Genomic DNA, 22141 nt, shown 5'->3' on the forward strand with positions numbered 1-22141 from the left:
TCAGTTGTTTTGCATACTATTTGTTTGTTAATCTTTTAATCTTTACATAATATAAAAAAAAGTAACCGCCGCTGTCAGTTCGTTTATATCTTTTAAATAATAGTTTCAAGTGTGAATCGAGAGGAAGATTTATGTGCGGTACATCGTACAATAATAATCATATAACATCATATATATAATTTCACTATGTAAATCAAATCAGTATGTAATATCAAGTGCTCAGTACGTGACTTCGATCCGGCTCGAAGGACCAAAAAAATGTAGTGGTTGTTCCTACACTTGTTGATAATGATAATCTTCGGGGAGGATAAAATAAAAGATACGTCCCGTAAATTAAATGTGCTGCGTAAGTAATTTATATGATTACTAGCTGTGCGCTTTCACCCGCGTGAAATTTATAGCCTATATGTTATTCTGATGTATAAGCTATATTTCTGTAAAGTTTCATGAAAATCCGTTCAGTTTTTGCGTGTGAGAGTAACAAACATCCATCCATACTTATAAACTTTCGTGTTTATAATGTTAATAAGATTATTGTACTTGATTATTGGTGTTCCGTATAGTTTACCTATACAATACATGTTCCCCCGTGGGAAGCCGGGATGGGTAGCTAGTTCACGACAGCCTGAGCCGAGGTTCGAACCCCTAGCATTGCTCTCAGACTAAAGTCGTATCCGTCAGACAGGAGATGACCTTCAGCCGCTCCATATGTCCTTTGGTTTGGAGTGTCATCTGCTCTCGCCCCCTATCGTCCGGCGAAGCTGTAAAGGCCAGCTGCGGCCAACAGCGTTAGACAAGTCTGTAAGAAAACATGTTTACGATATTGCAGGTACTCGCCGCGCCGGCCGCGCCCGAGCCGACCAGAGCTACACGCAGTTCGCCGTCATGGACGACGAGAACGTCTCCGCACTGCAGCAGGTCGGTCTCACCTCATTCATACAGTTCATACAAACAACCTACTACCATCTATGAATGTTAAAATCCGGCCGCTCAGTTTGCGTTTCATAGTACAGTGTTCAAAATCTACCCTGTACCATCGTAAGCACAGATTATTATATTAGAGTCCGTTTAGTTTCTCTTCCCCTCCCTTACCTCCAGTACTGAACTGACCGTATGGCGGCCATGACGCGCGCGCATTTGTGTTGTGAATTAAAATAAATTAGAACTGAGTTAAACCTACTGTGAAACTGGAAAGCTAGCGAAGATATCTTCGAGACCCTGAAGCCCAAGAAATCCGCAGAACCATACAGGTACGTGACAGACGCTTCCACATATTTTTCCCTATATATATATATAGTAAATTCCCTAACATTTTGGTAGCAGAGAGTATTTTCCCTAACATACAGTAATATTGGTTAACAGTCTGATGTATGTATATTACTGCAAAGTTTAGTGAAAGCACAGATAACATAATATTACATACAGATACCCCATCCCATACAAGAAAATGGTTCCTTCCTAACTCGGGCTATTCTTCGGGCTATTTTATTTCGCCACCGTAGCCGCTAGATGACGCTAGATCTGAAGCAGTTCGGATTACTAGTGGGTGCTTAGTAACAAAGCATGAAAATAGATGGCAGTCAATTCAGTCTACATGACATCTGTTTTGCAAAGATATGTATATAATAGATATGTAGGTAACTGTATCGTGTACCTCATTAGGGACGATTCAAGATTCAATGTAAATGTGTAGGTATAATATCGTTAGCCGACACTCTGCTCTCTTATGTGCCAATGTGTATACCTATTGTGTTATGGTTTATTTTACATTCCATGCCTATTTTTTTGATATGTTGTAACGCGTCTGCGCTATACGTATAGCCTGATTTTGATACGTTTATACTCGTACGTATCAAAATCGGGCTATACGATTTTTTATTTCAATCGTTATATGTATGAGACTGATTTTAGCTACAATTAATTTACTGGTATATACCTCATGTATTCTACGATGTACCCCTCTTTTACCTAATGAGAATTCCGCTATATCTTATATATAAATTTTGTATCACAGTGTTAGTTGCCATATTTCTCCCACATTTTGATGAAATTTGATATGTATACTTGCCAGGTCTGAGGTAGGGTTGTTATATATTTTTATACCCCTAAGTCATAGGGTTGGCCTACCCCGAAAAAAAAATTTTTTTGTATTATGGACAATTTTTTATTTATTTATAATGTTACATTGAAAATACATACACGCCTAAATTTTCACCCGTCTTTCACCAACCCCTATTTTTAATAGCGATATTTTTACAAATATTATAAATGCTAAAGTAACTCAGTCTGTCTGTTTGTCTCGCTTTCACGCCAAAACTACTGAACTGATTTAATTGAAATTTGGTAGACAGATAATGTAGACCCTGAGAAAGGCTACTTTTTAATGCGAAATAGTATTGAAAGGGGAAATGAAAGGCTATATGAGGATATCGTAATTTTTAAAGTCAGATCTTGTAAGATTAAGTGAACAGGGTCGGTCTAGGTTTTTCATTATTAGAAATGTGTAACGGGGTAACACGTTATTTAGTGCGAAATTGTGTATATTACAATAAAATTTAACGAGAAAATATTATAATGATGTCACTGGGACACTCATTGCCTTACTACTATAACGTCCGTTAGTCGCGAACTTTCTGGAAACACGAGAGGCGCGCTCCTATTGGTCGGTCGGCGCGGTTACCACGCGTAGATGAGTAGATGAGGTACACGAGTCTTTCGGCGCCGCAGCGTAAGTACTTACTATACATACGTAGTATACATATGGGTGTTACAAATGTTTTTATTACGAGTAATATTACTCTGTTATCTAAGCAAGTAATGTGTGCTTATTTTGAAGTTGATAACATTCTGAATTACTCGTATATCTTTCAATATCTTTAGCGGTATAAACCAGGTTATGTACTACTACTAGTATTGTTAGTGAGGGATAAAGTTGATGAACAAAAATAAAACAATATTCGTATTAAAATATATTCATCTAATATTTTTGGCATTATTTTTAAGTTTCTTCCAAATATAAGGGGTCTGACATGGGGTGTTATGTAGCTACATTAAAAGATACTTTTTGAAATGTATGAAATGTATGTACCTACATTAAAAGATAATTTTTGAAATGTATGAAAGAAACGTATTGTATGAAATTTTTGAAATGTGTGAAATGTATGTACCTACATTAAAAGATAATTTTTGAAATGTATGAAAGAAATGTATTGTATGAAATTTTTGAAATGTATGAAATGTAAGGACCTACATTAAAAGATAATTTTTGAAATGTATGAAATTTTTGGAATGTATGAAATGTATGAAAGAAATGTATGTACCTACATTAAAATATAATTTTTGAAATGTATGAAAGTAATGTATGTACCTACATTAAAAGATAATTTTTGACATGTATGAAATGTATGTACCTACATAAAAAGTTCATTTTTGAAATGTATGAAAGAAATGTATGTACCTACATTAGAAGATAATTTTTGACATGTATAAAATGTATGTACCTACATTAAAATATAATTTTTGAAATGTATGAAAGTAATGTATGTACCTACATTAAAAGATAATTTTTGAAATGTATGAGATGTATGAAAGAAATGTATGTACCTACATAAAAAGTTCATTTTTGAAATGTATGAAAGAAATGTATGTATGTACCTACATTAGAAGATAATTTTTGACATGTATGAAATGTATGTACCTACATTAAAATATAATTTTTGAAATGTATGCACCGTACAATAACAATACACGTTAAACATCATACCACAGAGTCATACGCAAGTTAAAAACAAACTGCTATGATATTAATGAGAAAGGAAAATCAACTTTATGGTATTCGAGTTAGGGTCGATTTCTCTATTTTTTTTAAAAATATTTTAATCTTACCAGTTGCCAGTATTCGAAGACAGCTACGATTCGTACTCGATATTTTAAATTATTATGTAATCGATTTTTCAGTACAAATGTAAATAACCAACGACACTAATAATGTACTACTATATTCCGTTCTTTGAAACGGAACACTGCTATAATACAAAATAATGAAAATTTACTGTTCACAACGACTCATTAAAAGCATCATCGAATAATGCGCTGTAATAAAATCCTGTTATCGATTATTCAAAAAAATCGATAATACATGTATTTATTTTTAATATGACAACACTTCATACATAAGTATTATTGGAAATAGTATTACTTGCTTGTTCGGCTATTTTTAATTTACTTAAAAAAAAATTATATGTTTAATTTACAATAATAATATATTAAGTGCTTATTATTGGAAAATATAAAAAAGACATTTAATTAGGCCGATACAAATGACGACAATGCCATCTATGAAAGCATTTTGAAAACATTAAGCCCCATATTAGCACTGATTAAAGTGTAATTAAGTACTGGAAAATAACAAAATGAGTAAATATATGAAAATTACTTTTCTAAACGCATTATTTCATTTTAACATGTATATATAACTTTTTAAAAATTGATTAAACATTTTTGAAAACACAGTTTTGTTTTTTAAAACGTTTGCAAAACTATGAAGAATTCCATCGATACCAATCACGCCATCTATATGCAACTTTTAGCAATAATAATGGCTACTTCCTCATTGAGTGCCACTGGTGAAAGTCTAGTAGTTTTTACATAAAAGAGCAACAAACATCCATGCATCTAAACTATCACGGTTATAAAATTAGTACAAATAGAAACAATCTTTTGAAGTATATTTGTCATTAAGAAGTTATCTAAAGTTCGCAGTTTACACTCTTAAAAATTTGCACACTGCAACGTTGAAGAGGGAACGCCACTACAGACCCTATGTGGTTGTAGTCCACTTATACATAATCGAAATATCTCCTTTGGAAAATATACACTCTTTCTTGAAGAGATAAAAACCATCACTCCTAAGAATATCCTTCAATTCTTGTCCCTGACGGGTCTAGGTAGCGGACTTTGAAAAAAGGTGAGCACAATAGATCTATGTAGGTCGCAGTGCTACAGGTTACCCTTCAATTTAGTGATGTGGACTAAGGATCCCATTGCCAGCAATGTACCAAGTCAGGTCGACATCCATGCGGTCCCTTCTGAAAACAACAATGGTTAAATCGCGGAGGATTCGCTACGAAGGCCTAATTGTCCTTACTTCGTTCTCATAATAGGCGAATTCGCTACGAAGAGTCTCGTAATAGGCGAATTCGCTACGTAGAGTTTAACCTAACTTCGTCCTCATATTATCATCCTCCACTGGTACACCATTCTGAATTCAAATGGCAAAATAAGTCACCTCATGACCCTCAAAATGTGATATTACCTATGGTCTCCTGCTTGAAGTGACGGCCAAAATTTTCACACATTTATAAAAAAATGACAAGTTGAGATCCACGCGGTTCCCCCTGGAAGCCATCGTGATGAATTCCTTGTGAATTTACCACGATGTGCTAACCGACCTGACCTCATGCCGATCTTATCATCGTCCACTGGTGGCCCGCCAGCGTAAACCGTTAGGCTGGTGCACAATTCCATTATCATACATTTAAAAAACCCTCAGTACAGAATAATACTCTTTCTAATAAACATTGTCCAGCATTATTGAGCAGGATGAATGTAAACTGAAATGTAAATATTGTATTTGCAGGTGACAAAGGGCGGTGCATTAACTTTGGTATCGCTGTGGAAGTCGCAGTTCGATGACTCGGAAGAGACAACGGACAATGAGTGGAAACAGGAGCAGCTACAGGTAATTGTAAATGGACATTAGACTCAGTTTTCGGCTTTTAGCCTCGTATTTAAACGAGCCGAGCTGTAGAGCTTTTCTGTAAGCATTACTTAGGAATACGAAAGCGGAGATTGTACGTTGGTTTACTGTAAAACTCGACAGCGACTGCAGCGCCACCCGCTCGAGAGCGGGGTGGAGGAAAACAGGCACTATTGAAGTTTTTTAGAAATACAGTGGACCCCCGGTAGTCCGACAATCATTTTGCAGGGCAGTGTCGGACTATCGAATTTGTCGGATTATAGAGTGCTGCTTAAGGGGGTCTTCCTATGTGACGGCCTGTTTTTTAGGGATATTTTAGGATTTTTTTTCTACGACCAGTAAATATTTAGAGCTTCAAGTTTTTTATCATTTATTAACACATATTTGGACAGTATAAATATAAAATTTCAGCTAAAAATATTCAGTCAAACTAGAGTTACAGCGCTCTGAACACCCCCGCCTCGAAAAAAAGAGCTCCCACTTCCTCCACGATTCCAGCTGATCGGCTTATCTGAAAAAAAAAAAAAAAACGGCGTTTTAATTTGTAGGCTTAAAAGCACGGAATGACCTATAATCAAATGAATATAAAAAAAATTGGATTTTTGATAGACATTTGAAATAAAAGTTGCAAATTAGGCGTTTGTTTTTTTGTTTTTTGCTATAAAAAAATCGAAGTTTTGAAAATTTTCGATTGATAATAGTTCATTCCATGCGTTTACATATATTGAGTGTGCCCTTTAAATTTCAAGTAATTCGGTCCAGCCGTTTCTGAGATACAATGGAGGAAAGTTTGAAAAACACAGTTTTGAGAAAAACGCGTTTAAAGTTTCAAGTCCGTTAAAAACTATTAAAATATCAACTTACTCTCAATCAGCGATGCCTGGTCCATAGAGTATTCCTTCCTCTTCCTCGTGAAACTCTTTTAAAGCAGATTGTTCAGCTCTTGAGTCAATCCTGGCTTGTTTAACGACATCACTTACGCGCCGCTCAGAGCGTAAGATTCGCTTTTCATCCCGTTTCTCAACATACGCTTGGGCTTCACGACCAACAGGGCATCCCATAATCGACATAACTTTTAAAATACCTTGAAAACCTTCATTAAAGATAATAACTGCTAAGTAGCTAGCAATTTCAACAACTTTGGGACCAGAATGAAGATGTTTAGGAGCGAAAGTCCAAATCAAAGAATTCAAAGATTCGTTATTGTTTTGTGTCTCTGCTCCTAAACAACGAATTAATAATTCGTCTTTCGATAAATCTTCGAAAACCGGTTTGATAGCTTCTTGGACTTGCGGAATTAGAGGTGGTTTATCGTGATGAAATTGGTCCAGTTCATTATTAGCTTCAGCCTTACGCCATTTACACCAACTGTCTTCGCCTTCTGGACAAAATTGATGCTGAGGGTTTTCATCAGAAGAACATTTGTGATAGTACGTTGCCCAAACTTCCTTTCTCATATCTTCAAGCGAATCTGGATGGCGTCGAATTGCTAATCCGTAGAATTTTGTAATTTCTTGGATAACTTTCTTGGATAGACTAAAATAACTTCGGTAAAATATTATAACAATAGAAATTTCTGTTTAAGTCTGTAGAAACGTGTCTAAACTTGTATAAACAAATATATTAATAAAAGGGAGGCCAGGTATAAAGCCGACGGTACACAATAGGCCCGGTCTCTAACTGCCAACTCACCGCTCCGAACCGCTCTTTCTTTTACCTGCTGTATCTTTAAAACGACTTCGAATTTTCTAAAATCGCTTTACTACCGTATTCTAGACATGTTAAGGGAGCAATTTATGAAAAAAAAATCGATTTTTTCAACCCATCACATAGGAAGACCCCCTTAAGGGTCCTCTGCTTATAGTCCGGAATTTTTTACAAAAGAGTATCTTGTAATCCGACAAATTACAGATCCAGTGATAAGATTCTATGTTATATATGTATGTATGTATATGCACTCTGAAGTATATTGTCAAAGTAATATTCAATAACAAATAATAGACAATGTCGGATTACAAGGGGGGCCGGATTACCGCGGGTCCACTGTATAGGCAAACTCGATAGCTTATTAGGAACTTTATATTTGACAAGCGATGAGTGAAATGAGTTGATAAAACTCTTACAGAATACCAATACTCTCCCAGCCAGCTCCCAGAATTCCTGGTGTTGTTCTTAGTGTGACTAGCAAGTCATCATTGACTGGAATGGCAAACACGGTGACGGCAGGTTGGTTTTTGTTTTCGGACTATTCCAATGCTGTTGGCCGCGGCTGGCCTTTACAGCTCATTGTACGATAGGAAGCCAATGCAGATGACATTCTAAACCCATGCAAAGAGTTATGGAACGACTGAAGGCCAATACCTGCCTGATGGATACGACTTTAGTCTTATGGCACCGCTAGGGGTTCGAACCTCAACTTAGTCCGTCATAATTTTGGTCTCCGTTTGAATTGAACGGAGGATCGATCGGAGGGGCGACAAGGGATGCCGGTGTGGAGCGCCCGCTTGATTGCATGGTATGGTGTGGTTGGGGTCGTCGCCTTTGCCTGCGAGGACGGTGTCGTGTGTGTGAGAGCGAGATAGGTAAGGATGGACGTTAACTGCCGTTATAGGGTCGTTTGGGTCAATAAGGATGTGAAACGTTACGTCACGTTGGTACGGTAGCTATGGAACGGACGCGCTGAACGTCCGTCCGTTCGTTAGAGGATTTCAGGAACTAATCCTACACTTTCATTATTTGTGTAGTGTACTAAGCAGATATTCAGGTCAGGTCAACAGGTTCATTGTTACCGTGTTTATTTATTTACATTTACATTTATTACATCACACATCTCAACACAATAAAAAAGATGCCGACAGCTGCATATAAATTATTATATAAGATAAACGTAAATAAAAACAATTAATTAAATTAGAGATGAAATCATTATATACAAAGAAAAAATAATAATAATAATAAAAAAACCAATAATAATAATAAAGTAAAAAATGCCTATCCACCACTGCGGGGCATCGCCACCGCGTCATATATATATATGTGTGTAATAATCTAATTATGCCATGACAAAAGACACGACGCTGATTTTCAGTGGAACCCTGAATAAGTGATTCACGGACAAATTTTTAATAGTGGGGAATATGATTGAATATTAGATTGTAAGTCTGTGTGCGTGTGTGCAGTCTCCGGAACATCGAGCGCGTGTGACGAGCGTGGTGTCGAGCTGCTCGCACGCGGCGCGCACGCAACTACCCGCGCACCCGGCCTCGGCTGCACTCACGCACACCCACACGCACACGCACACGCACACGCAACAGGTACTACTCTGGAAATTATTCCTCTAATAACCAACTTATGCATTTCAGCTCCAATCAGGGTCACTGTATTCTCCCAAATTGCAATATTTGAAAAGAATACGAGCTGAGTTTCTCGCCAGTTCTTCTCATCTCGTGATCGTTCCGAACTGACGGTAGATTTGACATATCATAAGTCTGTAATAGACCTACATGAATAAAGATATTTTGATTTGATTACAATCGGCATAGTAAAGGGCAGAGAAACGAACCGTCGCGCAAGCACTAGTGTTTTTTTTTAAATTATAAACTGTTTATGTCTAGCAGTAATTTGATACAAAACCGGAATTGTCGGTATCTTAAAAGTGTTAAAAATGTAAAGGGGCGGTGCTCAGAAAATGTCAGGCACTATGGTTGGTCTTCAGCCGAAGTATGTCTTTCACCAATGAACACTATAATTACATAGTATTCCTCACCCTTCCCCCGCAGCCGGCGACGGCGGAGAAGTCCCCGTCGCGGGAGGCGCCCCGCGAGCGGCGCCGGGCGCGGTGCTTGTACATCCCGGGCATCGAAGCCTACCCCAAGCTGCAGCCACTGCTGCCGCGCTGCTGGACGCTGCCCGCGATCGGTGAGAAACTGTTATCTAATTTATTGACTCTACATATAATTATTTAATTGGCTCGCAGTTTAACACAACATTTTACTTCCGATGGCACTGGGATTCCTCGTATTGAGCGAGCCATTTTTTGGTCCTTCGAGCACGACTTCACTCCGTGAGATTGTCTGATATTGCGGGGTAAAAATACGATGTTGTTGGTTGAGACGATATATATTACAGATGATAATAAACTGACAATATGTACATAGAAATAATGATTTTATATACTAAATGTCAATAGGAAAATGTAAGGTGGGGTGACGCAGTTAAATACGGCAGTGCTTAGTGGACAATATTGAATTTATTAAATTTTTTAACTGTATATGTAACGGTCTCAGTGACCTCGCAGTTTAGTAAACCATCTTACTTCCTGTATGTTTTCTATGTATATATATAAATTATATTTATCAATTAACATTTTGATAGCAGAATGTTAATTGATAAACAGTATGCTTCGATTTATCAAACATCACATCATCAGTATTCATAAAAGACATCGTTAATTATTTGAAATCAAATATAAAATTCCATTTCTCCCAAACTAAATTAAAATCGTAATTTAACAGAATCAACATATGGTAATAATAATTATAAGCTGGATTCATAAGCGTTGTCTAGTTTCATAACACCATTTTTTATGGGTACTAGACAATTGATAAATATACTGAGATATTTTTTATTACATTCAGTATCAGTTTAATGTTAATTGATAAGATTCTACTTTTTTAAACATCAGCAAGTAGTATTCATAACTGCAGAAATCTGCCTTTAATTATTTGGTCCTTCGAGCAGGATTTCATTCTGAATATATGTGAATATACAAGAATAAAAATATATAATTACAACCCTGGATATTAAACTTGCATAGCGTTGTAATGCCCTAAACTACGATGAATTTGTGTTATGGATACTAGACAACTGATAAATATATTTAGAAATTTTTTATAACCACATACATAATAATATGGGAAACATAGTTTAATACAAATAATCGATGTGCTACGCCGCGCGCGAATATAATATATAATGTTAGTGATATATATATATACGGCGCGGAATATTACAAGCTTTTGCGTGGTCACTGAGCTGATGATTGTGTCGTCCAGGATCTCACGTGCGCGAGCTGCGTCCGCCGCTGGTGCAGCAGGCCTCGTTCGACGGCGCGGGCTGCGCGGGCGGAGCCCTGCGGTACTGCGTGGACGTGATGAGGGGCGTGGCCGCCCGCCGCACCTCCCCCGCACCCTCCCCCGCACGCCGCGCGCGCGCCCGCAGCCTGCCAGTGAGTACACGTGCACTACACACGGCGCGGGGTGCGGTACTGCGGTACTGCGTGGACGTGATGAGGGGCGTGGCCGCCCGCCGCACCTCCCCCGCACCCTCCCCCGCACGCCGCGCGCGCGCCCGCAGCCTGCCAGTGAGTACACGTGCACTACACACGGCGCGGGGTGCGGTACTGCGGTACTGCGTGGACGTGATGAGGGGCGTGGCCGCCCGCCGCACCTCCCCCGCACCCTCCCCCGCACGCCGCGCGCGCGCCCGCAGCCTGCCAGTGAGTACACGTGCACTACACACGGCGCGGGGTGCGGTACTGCGGTACTGCGTGGACGTGATGAGGGGCGTGGCCGCCCGCCGCACCTCCCCCGCACCCTCCCCCGCACGCCGCGCGCGCGCCCGCAGCCTGCCAGTGAGTACACGTGCACTACACACGGCGCGGGGTGCGGTACTGCGGTACTGCGTGGACGTGATGAGGGATCTACTATAAATCACGTTCTATCCGAAACATAATACCAGATCTACTCATAGTTTTGGATTAGAAGATATAAATTGATATAAACTGATTTTCAGTGGGACACAAAAGACAGCGTACATAAAGATAATAAAACGTTACGGTTAAGACCATTTTATAAATAGGTACGAAAATGTATGTTGTCTAAGATGTTAGATGTTGTTACTTATAAGTATTGCAACCTCATTTTCCTACATTGTACTATATAACTTTAAAAAAAAGAACACTCTAATTTTAAATTTGACATTCAGAGCTAAATTAATGGAGGGAAAATACGAGATCCTTTACATTAGTACAGAACATTTGTTATATTTTCACAAGAACAAAAGGATAATACGAACATATGTACGAACATATGTAATGATAAATTTTGTATATAATTTATAATAATAGAGTTATTATTATCATCAGTCCACTGCTGGACGTAGACCTCTAACAGCATGGTGTGCGACTAGTAAATGAACATTTGTGTATCGTCAGAGCCTGTCGACGTCGTCGTGCCAGTCGCCGCCGGCCGGGCCGGGCCCCGCGGCGGCGGCGGGCCCCGGGCCGGGCCCCGGGAGCCCCGGGCCGGGCCCCGCGGGCCCCGCGGAGGGCGCGGGGGAGGGCGCCACGGTGTCCAGCCGGCTCGAGATCCGAGTGCGCGCGCCAGACACCACCTCCCCGGGACACTCCGGTCTGTACTGATTACCTTATTATTTATTTATTCATTTATTTCAGGCAACTAGGCCCATATTATAAATACCTTATAGACTAACATACATATAATATAATATTTAAAAACTAATACAATAATATTGTCTGTGTGATCACGGCACTGAAGACGGCAATCTGCCACGGTAGCGCCGATACACCACACCTTTCGGCCAGTAGTCCTCTTTCATGAAGGTGGCCAGCAAGTCGGTGGGGACCAGGGCCACAAACGCTTTGAAACTCGCGTTGTGACTCGACTTCAGCTGCGTTACCCTCAATGTCAGGTTACTCTTGGTACGAATATAATCGACAATGTCCTGCTCCTTAGTGGCGTAATGTAGACGGGACAGGTACATTGTCGTGGTCGGTGTAGCAGCACGCAGCAGAAAGTTGGGCCCAGTGAGTGCAGTGCCACAATGATTCCTATTGACCTTATGCGTCTCAAATATATTTATTTTATTTATTTATTTGCTTTATATCTCCCATTTAGTTATTAAATTACTAGCTGACCCTCGTATTTTCGTCTGGATCACACTTATTATATTTACATAATACCTTTTAAAATTATAGCCTAATAGCCAACACAATCCCTTCAGTAGTTTTTGCGTGAAAGAGTAACAAATATCCACCCATACTCACAGACACAGCGTTTATAATATTACTAGTTACTCGCCCCGGCTTCGCACAGGTGTAGATGTATTATACATATAAAGCTTCATAGATAGAGTGATTCTAGAATCACTCTATCTATTAAAAAATACCGTTTGAAAATCCGTTGCGTAGTTTTAAAGATTTAAGCATACATAGGTACGGACAGCAAAAGCGACTTTGTTTTATACTATATAATGATTACTAGCTGACCCTCGTAACTTCGTCTGCATCACACTTATATACATAATATCTATTAAAATTATAGCCTATTTGTTATTCTGATGTATAAGTTATATATTACTGTAAAGTTTCATCAAAATCCGTCGAGTACTTTTTGTGTGAAAGAGTAACAAACATCCATCCATACATACAAACTTTCGCGTGTATAATATTACTAACTACCCAACCTGGCTTCGCACGGGTGCACATGAATGTTGTAACTGGCTAATCAGATATGTATTTTATATTCTAAATTTGTATTTGAATTTATAGTTTTTTTTATATTACATTCTTGTTTTTGATACTTCAATTCATTCTTTCTGTTGTCAATATGTTAGTTCTCTATTATTTAATATATTTTCTATGTTCTACCAAGTCTTTTTTCTTATTACTACAACAATGAATTATATATATAAACCTTCCTCTTGAATCACTCTATCTATTAAAAGATACCGCTTGAAAATCCGTTGCGTAGTTTTAAAGATAAGCATATGGTTGTACCGTTTCTTCGCTACGAATCATAATATTTTGCAGGGATGATAAAGAGCTACGGAACCGTAACCAAAACTATCGGATATCCGATATAATAAAATATCCGTAACCGTAACCGAATCCGAAATAAACGTTTCGGAAAATATCGGATAGGGGCGGAGCCTAATTGAGACACGTTATGTAACCATTTTATTAGCTATTTGTATTTTACTTTTGAAATTCCTTAAAAAATTAATATCCGTAACCGAAATTATCCGAAAGTAACGGATAATCCGAAATAATTTCATATCCGCATCCGTATATTTTATATACTGTTTTAAACTTGAAGCGGTCATTATTTATACGTATAATTAGTAAAAATCACGGGATCTTACCACGTTTTATATTTATTTGCTGAGTTCCCGATATTTCGGCAGTGTTTCAACCACCATGATCACGGGTAAACTGAAGAGCAGCGGGTAGATGGAAAATGAAATCTTTTTATGGGCAGACATATGCGTCTACCTTCACACGTCTTCGTTTGTTGCTACTACTGGAACTCGCTCGATATTCATCTCGGCAAACTGTACTCACAGTATCTTCACGTACATTTAATACACTTTTCGATAGCGTTTTATGTTTTTGTTTAATTAAACCAATCACTGGATTCCAGATTCCCTGATATTTTGTATGAAAAGTAATGTTGATTAATTTTTTGTTATAGTAAAAATCCATTCTGTGGTGAGCGGTGGGGAGCCAATCCGGTTGAATCATGAAGAGGCATCCGTATATTACGACGCTACGGAACACCAAAGAGATAAACGGTAAGTTCCACTGTACGTTTATTCGATTCAGTCACTTTAACACTTTCGCGCGCGAACCGGCAAAATAAATAAATGTAGACAAGCGGAACCTCTTTTTGTCTTTGGTCAACTCATTACTAATAATAATATCACACTCTTCCGGCTTGTTATATGGTTTTTTATACCCGGAGACAAATTTGACGTTAGATAAACTCATTTCTATTAATACGATCTGCCTTACGGCTTGTCATATGGTTTTTTAATCCCGGAGATAAATTTGACGTTTGATAAACTCATTTCTATTAATACGATCTGCCTTACGGCTTGTTATATGGTTTTTTATACCCGGAGACAAATTTGACGTTTGATAAACTCATTTCTATTAATACCTTACGGCTTGTCATATGGTTTTTTGCGGAGACAAATTTGACGGCTTGTTATATACGGCTTGTTATATTTTTTTATCCCGGAGACAAATTTGACGTTTGATAAACTCATTTCTATTAATACGATCTGCCTTACGGCTTGTTATATGGTTTTTTATACCCGGAGACAAATTTGACGTTTGATAAACTCATTTCTATTAATACGATCTGCCTTACGGCTTGTTATATGGTTTTTTATACCCGGAGACAAATTTGACGTTTGATAAACTCATTTCTATTAATACGATCTGCCTTACGGCTTGTTATATGGTTTTTTATACCCGGAGACAAATTTGACGTTTGATAAACTCATTTCTATTAATACGATCTGCCTTACGGCTTGTTATATGGTTTTTTATACCCGGAGACAAATTTGACGTTTGATAAACTCATTTCTATTAATACGATCTGCCTTACGGCTTGTTATATGGTTTTTTATACCCGGAGACAAATTTGATGTATCCAATGTTGCCAGGCTTTTACATTGTCTAAATAGGGTTGTGGCACTATCGGAAATTAATATTAATTACCCATTTTTTATAGATGATTCAGAAATAGCGTGTGGGTGCTTATTTAAAACGCATTAATAATGTATAGGTTGGTTGGTCTATAACATTAATATGTGTGTGCCGGCCGGCCACCGTTTGTTAATATCAATATACCGTGAAGACACAACGTCGTTTCATTTTTTAATACAAAATACTTCTAGAGCTTTAACACAATTTTTTATAAATTTTGTTGTATGAAAATAATTTTTTTAGATAAAATAATGACCTAACTTTTTTTTTTTATAAAAGAAATTACTTTTTATAGTGTTATATATCATAAAACAAATACTTATTCAAAATGTTTAGCCGTTTGAAAGAAAAATTTTGTATTGTAACCTAATACTGTAAAAATTACTATTTGTACGGAAACGACAAAAATGTATTTTTATGCTGTGTAATACGAAAACAGTAATGGAAACACTAATATATGTACGTTAATTAAAAAAAATGTTGTGTAAATGTCATTTAAAGCATTAAAACTAATATGTTAAAATAAAAGATTCCGATTAAACAAATCGGTATCGCAGGTACACCACTACCCCGCTGTAGGTGGTAACATTATTTGAAAATTTGACATTTACACCTGTCAATTTAGGCTTCAGGATTAAAAAAACAGACTATAGTTTATAAGACTAATCCTGTATACAAATAGATAGATAAATATTATTATATCTTCTTTTCTATCTCAGTAAACACATTTATATATATGTATATATAACTCAAAGGTGACTGACTGACACAGTGATCTATCAACGCACAGCCCAAACCACTGGACGGATCGGGCTGAAATTTGGCATGTAGGTAGATGTTATGACGTAGGCAAAGGATTTTGGTTAATTCTACCCCCAAGGGGATAAAATAGGGGTTGAAAGTTTGCATGAAACTTTGTCAATTTTAAACCGTTCAGGCTGAGACTTTGCATGCATAAAGCTACTATGATGTAGGTATCCCTTAAGAAAGGATTTTGATAAATTCCACCCCTAAGGGGATAAATTAACGCGAGCGAAGCCGCGGGCAAAAGCTAGTGTATTATATATATAAACCTTCCTCTAGAATCACTCTATCTATTAAATACAACCACTGCAAAATCCGTTGCGTACTTTTAAAGATTTAAGCAGACATAGGGACAGACAGCGACAGCGACTTTGTTTTATATTATGTAATGATGTATCAACGTCTTGTAATTATAAAACAATGTGCAGTTCCTCAACTCGGAGTGGTGGGGAGAAGAGTCAGAGTCCAGCAGTTGAGAGAACGAGACTAGACGCCATTCAAGACAGGTGAGTGATACCTGCTGCCGTATATAATATAATGCGTAATGCCCACATGACGCCAGCAGTGTGCGCAACAGACGACATAATGCTTCCTTCTCTGTCCCACATATACTACAATGTCATAAACAATAATAATAGTAATAATAATCTCAGGACAATTCACACAGCGCCATCTAGACCCAAGTTAAGCTAGCTAAAGTTTATGTTATGAGTACTAGACAACTGATACAAATACATAGATTTTTTTTTCGTAAATACATACATATTATACATAGAAAACACCCAGACCGATACAAACAATCATACTCATGAATACAAATGTTTGTGCCGTGCGAGGAATGAACCCGCGACCATCGGACGGTATGCTAGACCGCTATACCAACGAGGTGATTCTATTCTATTCTAATATTTAATTTTAAAAGCAGACGAAGGCGTATAACAACTTTTATTTGGAAAAATACTGTATGTGAGGAAAAAGGCTAGACATATTTGACTGGCTTTTTTCCTCATCCTTCCTATTTACTCCTGTTAGGATTTCCTGGGCTCCTTAACATGTACTAGTCTTAGTAATATTTTCACTTTGTTCCACACAATTCACAATTAATATTTTAGTTAACACAACGGAACGTACGCTACGACCTGGCGGTCTGTGCTGTCACAGATAACGGGGGACAAATTAACAAGTTCTAATATAGTAATCTGTGCTTATGTCAACGGGGATAGAGTTTATTTTACAGCTAGTAACGGTATGTTTTGTTGACAGGGGCAGTCCGGGTGTGAAACGGGACGTGACCAGTGGAGCTGCCGGCGACGGCTCCCAGAGCTTGCGGGACGTGAGTTACTCTTACTTTATGTTACGCATACTTATTAACTTAATTAACTTAACCATGAATATTATCCAATATGGGACACAGTCACCTAGATACATCAAAATAATAATTGCATTTAATAATGTCTAGTAAGACAAATTCAATATTATAATAATAATGTATTTATTATCAGGCTTAATTGCCCACTTTGTTAGTATTACAGATTTCTTATAATTAATGTTAATACGTCTGTACGTATTAACAGTACTACAGACACAAAATACACACACAAAAATAATAATAATACAAATAATATCAAAAATTAATATTAAATTAAGTTAAAATATAAATTAAAATACATTCACATATAAATCAGTATAAAAAAAAATTGTATATTGTGTACTAAGCACGGCTGTGTCTAAACTGTGTCACCCCACCTTACAATTTCCTATTGTTATTTAGTATATAAGATGATTATTTTTATGTACATATTTCAGTTTATTATCATCTGTAATATACATCGTCTCGACCAACAACATAGTATCACTCACCCGCAATATACATTTTTTTTGGCGCTGGTTTTCTCGCGCATAAAGAACTCGTGTAAACAAAGCTTTATAATAATAATACATCTGGACAATTCACACAACGCCATCTAGTCCCAAGGTAATCAGAACTTGTGTTATGGGTGCTAGACAACTGATATAAATAGATTTGATTTGTAAATATATACTTAGAAAATACTCAGAACGATACAAACAATGATACTCACGAATACAAATGTTTGTACCGTGCGATGAATCGAACCTGTGACCATCGGAAGTATCGCGGTGTGCTAAACCGCTACACCGGCGAGGCCGTCTTGGCATGGGACTTGAAATGTATTATTGATTAAAACACGTTTACATTTTAGAATCATGTTTTTTTAATATTGAGATACATACATACTTACATACAGTTATTATATTTAAGTACCCTACATATTTGACTTTTTTGATAAAAAATTATATTGAGGGTAACAATAAAAGACACACACAATTATTATTATACAACATTTTTTTCGGACTACTCTAATATTATTGGCCGCAACTGGCCTTCACAGCTTGACCGGACGATAGAGATAGGGTTCGAACCTCGGCTCAGGCCGTCGTAATATCGATCCCCGTTTGAATTGGACGGGGATCGATCGGAGGGGCGACCGGGGCGCCGGTGTGGAGCGCCCGGGCGCGCGCAGGCGGCCGGTTGAATGCGCGGTATGGTGAGTTTAGGGTCATCGTATTCGCCGGCGAGGACGGTGTCGTGTGTATGTTTAAAAGTGTGGTCGGGGCGGAACGGGTGGACCCCTGGGGAGGTTAACCGCCGTTATGGGGTCGTCGGGAGGTTATGCAACAAAATGATAAATTGTTTGTACAGCGATCGTCGACGAGCGCATCTCGCATCCCGATAGCTCTCGGAGAGGCGAGACTCGCCAAGTGTGCCTCCTGGAGCGGGGACGGACCCCTGGACCCCGCGCCTGGCGACGCAGACCTCACGCCCGGTACGTACCGCCACTCTACTCTACTCTACTGTACTGCAGCCCACCTCGCCGAGTGTTAGAGCTGGGAAGGACCCCTAGACCCCTCGACAGACTCCAAGGGACGGACCCCTGGACTCCCTCGACGGGCTCCATTATACGTGAACCACGTAACTATTTAAACCTACGTAATGAACACGTAAATTCTGTTCTATTTCTGATTTCTATAGATTCTAATTGCTAATATTTATTACCTTCAATCTAACAATGTGTCAACTCGCAGCGTTACGCCGGCGGCGGCAGAATGCAAACGACAAATATTCATCAGACCCCACCCGGGAATTGAACCTACGGTTCGCGAGGCCGCGGCACAGACAGCCGCCACAGCACACTAGGTAAGCGCGAGTTGAAACTATCTGATTTCTGTTAAATAATTGTGACTAGTTATAAACGGCGGGCAGCGCTGTGGGTAACAACTAGTGTATAAGTAATATAGAAACACATTTTTCTGAGAGCGTCGTGTCCTAGTGGTTTGGTACCGTGAATTACGCCCAAGAGGTCGTGAGTTCAAATCTAGCCGGTAACAAATGAAAAATAATCTATTAATAATCGGCCTACCCCCGTGGGTAGGCTCGCCCCCTGATACGTTGTATTTTAAATCTATCGAGCGAAATATCGGTATGTACATGTACCACAACGTAGAGAGTTAACAAATGAATCTGACTACCCTGTATGGCATAACAGTCTTAATGATATGTTTAATGTTTATAATCACTTCCCTTCATCTCGCTGTGCCGGGTATTTTATCTGCTGTAAAAACATAGATAAAATTTAAGATACACAAAAGAGTTTCCATCGTGGTTTAAAAAAATCTGTTAGTATTTTTTTTCAAATTCAAACTTCTGTTTAATCATATTTACTGAGCACTAAACGATTACTTGAATGGCGAACGTGCATGGCAATAGATTTTCATTTAATGTTAGACATAGACAACTATATAAATATACGTTGTAAATAAACTGGCTTTAAAAAAAAAAGTAATTCAATTGAGTTTCTTGTTAGTTTTTCTCAATTGGATCAATATACCGAATTGGAATAAATTAAAATTATAATATAAAAACTTTGACGTTTATAAGCGGCTAAAATGTCCTACATGAATAAATGATTTTTGAATTTTGAATTTTATGTATAAATTACTAACTTATAAGCATATAGATTTCTTCTGTATTATATTTGTTACTGCCAATTAATGTACATATTATTAAATTAATATTAATATTACTCAAATCGCAGCATTAGAGACGTAGTTAATAAAACAGGACTAACTCTAACAATATCTAACGACATTGAACGTTAGAATTGTCAGCAGCAGAAGTGGGTCGCGCGGGGTGCCCGCGCTGCTGATGTCGTCGCCGCCCCCCTCGGGGGGCTCGTCGTCGTCGGGGTCGCCGCCCCCCGCGCCCCCCGCGCCCCCCCCGGGCCCCGGAGGCCCCGCGCCCCCGCCGCCGCCCTCGCTGCCGGCCAACGCCAACCATAACGCGGCCAGAACTAGGCGCTTTCGACCTCTGTCTATTGCGCCATAGGTGAGTTTTTTTATAATAAAGGAAATTATTAAAAAGCGTCTTGGCTTAGTGGTTTTCTGGTGAGAAAGAGCTCGTGATAGTCATGAGTTTGAATCTGGCAGACGACTAAAAGTGTTATGTACACAAATAAATTAAATACAGACAGTTCAGTCTGTTTGTAATTTTGGTATTTATCTCCCTCGACGGGACGTGCCTAGTCGAAACGTCGAGAGAGGTAAATATTCATTCATTCATTCATAATTTAAGAGCGACGCTCTTGTCGGTGGAGCTCGTGCCACTTTCCACGATCTTCCATCATACTCTTCAATCCTTGATAAGACAGGACTCCCATTTTGTCTTTAATGTGCTTGATTTTTCCTTCAGTTTGTTTATAACTCGTAAATAAAATAATTAGTGGATTCTGAACTATTATATTTAATACTAGAAGTTATATTTGTTACCTGGAACTATTTAATTAATAAGGTACGCGTGCAGTGACATCGTAGGCCCACGGCAAAGTGAAAATGAGCCGGCCGGGCGGCTTTCAATAGTTGTGTTTTCGATAGTGCTCGAACACTCAATAATAATTTTCGTACCATAAAATTATTCATCTTAAAATCCATTTAACTACAGAATAGAATAGAATAGAAAATCATTCATTCAAATAAACTTACATTGAAGCACTTTTGAATAGTTTTTTTTTAATCTACCGCTCATTCGGAATGCTGTCTCATCACAAGAAGAATAAGCAAGAAACTTGTGTGTTTCTCTTTTAAATAATTTATTCTTACTTACAATTTAAGTTTAAGTGTGTGAATACAAACCACCGATAAGCACTAATTCAATGAAATAATAAAATAGAAAAAACATTCGATATACAACAACTGGTTAAACAATTAATAAGAGAAAATAAGTCATAGTGATTAGAGCAGACCAGTCCACACAAGCAGCACCCGTTCACGAGTATGACGGATGAGCCAGCCACCACTGCGCTCGACCATATTTTAGGGATATATATTAATAATAATATCATTTTATACATTAAAATCTGTTTTCCTATCCATAGGAGCTGACCCACCGAGTGCAGTCGCAGCAAGAATATTGTACTATGTAGTCGCTACATATATATTTATATATTCTATATTTATATGCCTTACGAACGTAATTATTATGATAAACTATATAAAATATGAATATATTTTTTCTAAAAAAAATTAAAATTAACATATCCTATTACAAGTTTAGACTTTGGACGTAGTCTCCTGGACTTTATATTGGAATATAGTCTAAGAGCTTAATATACATTCTTATTTATAATAACGCCAAATATCTTGAGAGCGTATTTTAGATTGAATAGCTTTGTCCTTTTCTTACATGTATTTTCTTCATTTGATGGATAGTGACGAAAGACTGCTGTAGTTAAAATGAGTTTGTAAGTTTTAGTATTGTGTCCAAGAATTGTAACATAGTATAAAATAAAGTCGCTGTCGCTGTCTGTCCGTCCCTATGTATGCTTAAATATTTAAAACTACGAAACGGATTTTGAAGCGGCTTTTTTAATAGATAGAGCGATTTAAGAGGAAGGTTTATATATATAATACATGTACACACGTGCGAAGCCAGCGAGTAGCTAGTAATAAAAAAATAACAGAGCTCTTGGACTATATTTTAATATTCAACA

At 37.9% G+C, this 22141-nt stretch overlaps 1 protein-coding gene across 1 annotated transcript in view; it reads left to right on the forward strand.

The window, feature by feature from the left end:
* LOC131842309 (tau-tubulin kinase homolog Asator) overlaps nt 1-21613 on the forward strand; it is a 62925-nt gene extending 41312 nt beyond the window's left edge. Inside the window, exons 18-30 of the mRNA XM_059190848.1 lie at nt 830-918; nt 5639-5740; nt 8938-9072; nt 9538-9676; nt 10813-11029; nt 12056-12168; nt 14251-14350; nt 16505-16582; nt 17340-17409; nt 18799-18922; nt 19182-19293; nt 20268-20481; nt 21527-21613. Coding sequence (XP_059046831.1) covers nt 830-918; nt 5639-5740; nt 8938-9072; nt 9538-9676; nt 10813-11029; nt 12056-12168; nt 14251-14350; nt 16505-16582; nt 17340-17409; nt 18799-18922; nt 19182-19293; nt 20268-20481 — 1493 coding nt within the window. The 3' untranslated portion in view covers nt 21527-21613. The remainder of the gene's footprint in view (nt 1-829; nt 919-5638; nt 5741-8937; nt 9073-9537; nt 9677-10812; nt 11030-12055; nt 12169-14250; nt 14351-16504; nt 16583-17339; nt 17410-18798; nt 18923-19181; nt 19294-20267; nt 20482-21526) is intronic.
* The last annotated feature ends 528 nt before the right edge of the window (nt 21614-22141 follow it).

Source organism: Achroia grisella, unplaced genomic scaffold, assembly GCF_030625045.1.
Source record: "Achroia grisella isolate CSIRO2021 unplaced genomic scaffold, CSIRO_AGI_Agris_v1 utg2156, whole genome shotgun sequence".
Classification (NCBI taxonomy): domain Eukaryota; kingdom Metazoa; phylum Arthropoda; class Insecta; order Lepidoptera; family Pyralidae; genus Achroia; species Achroia grisella.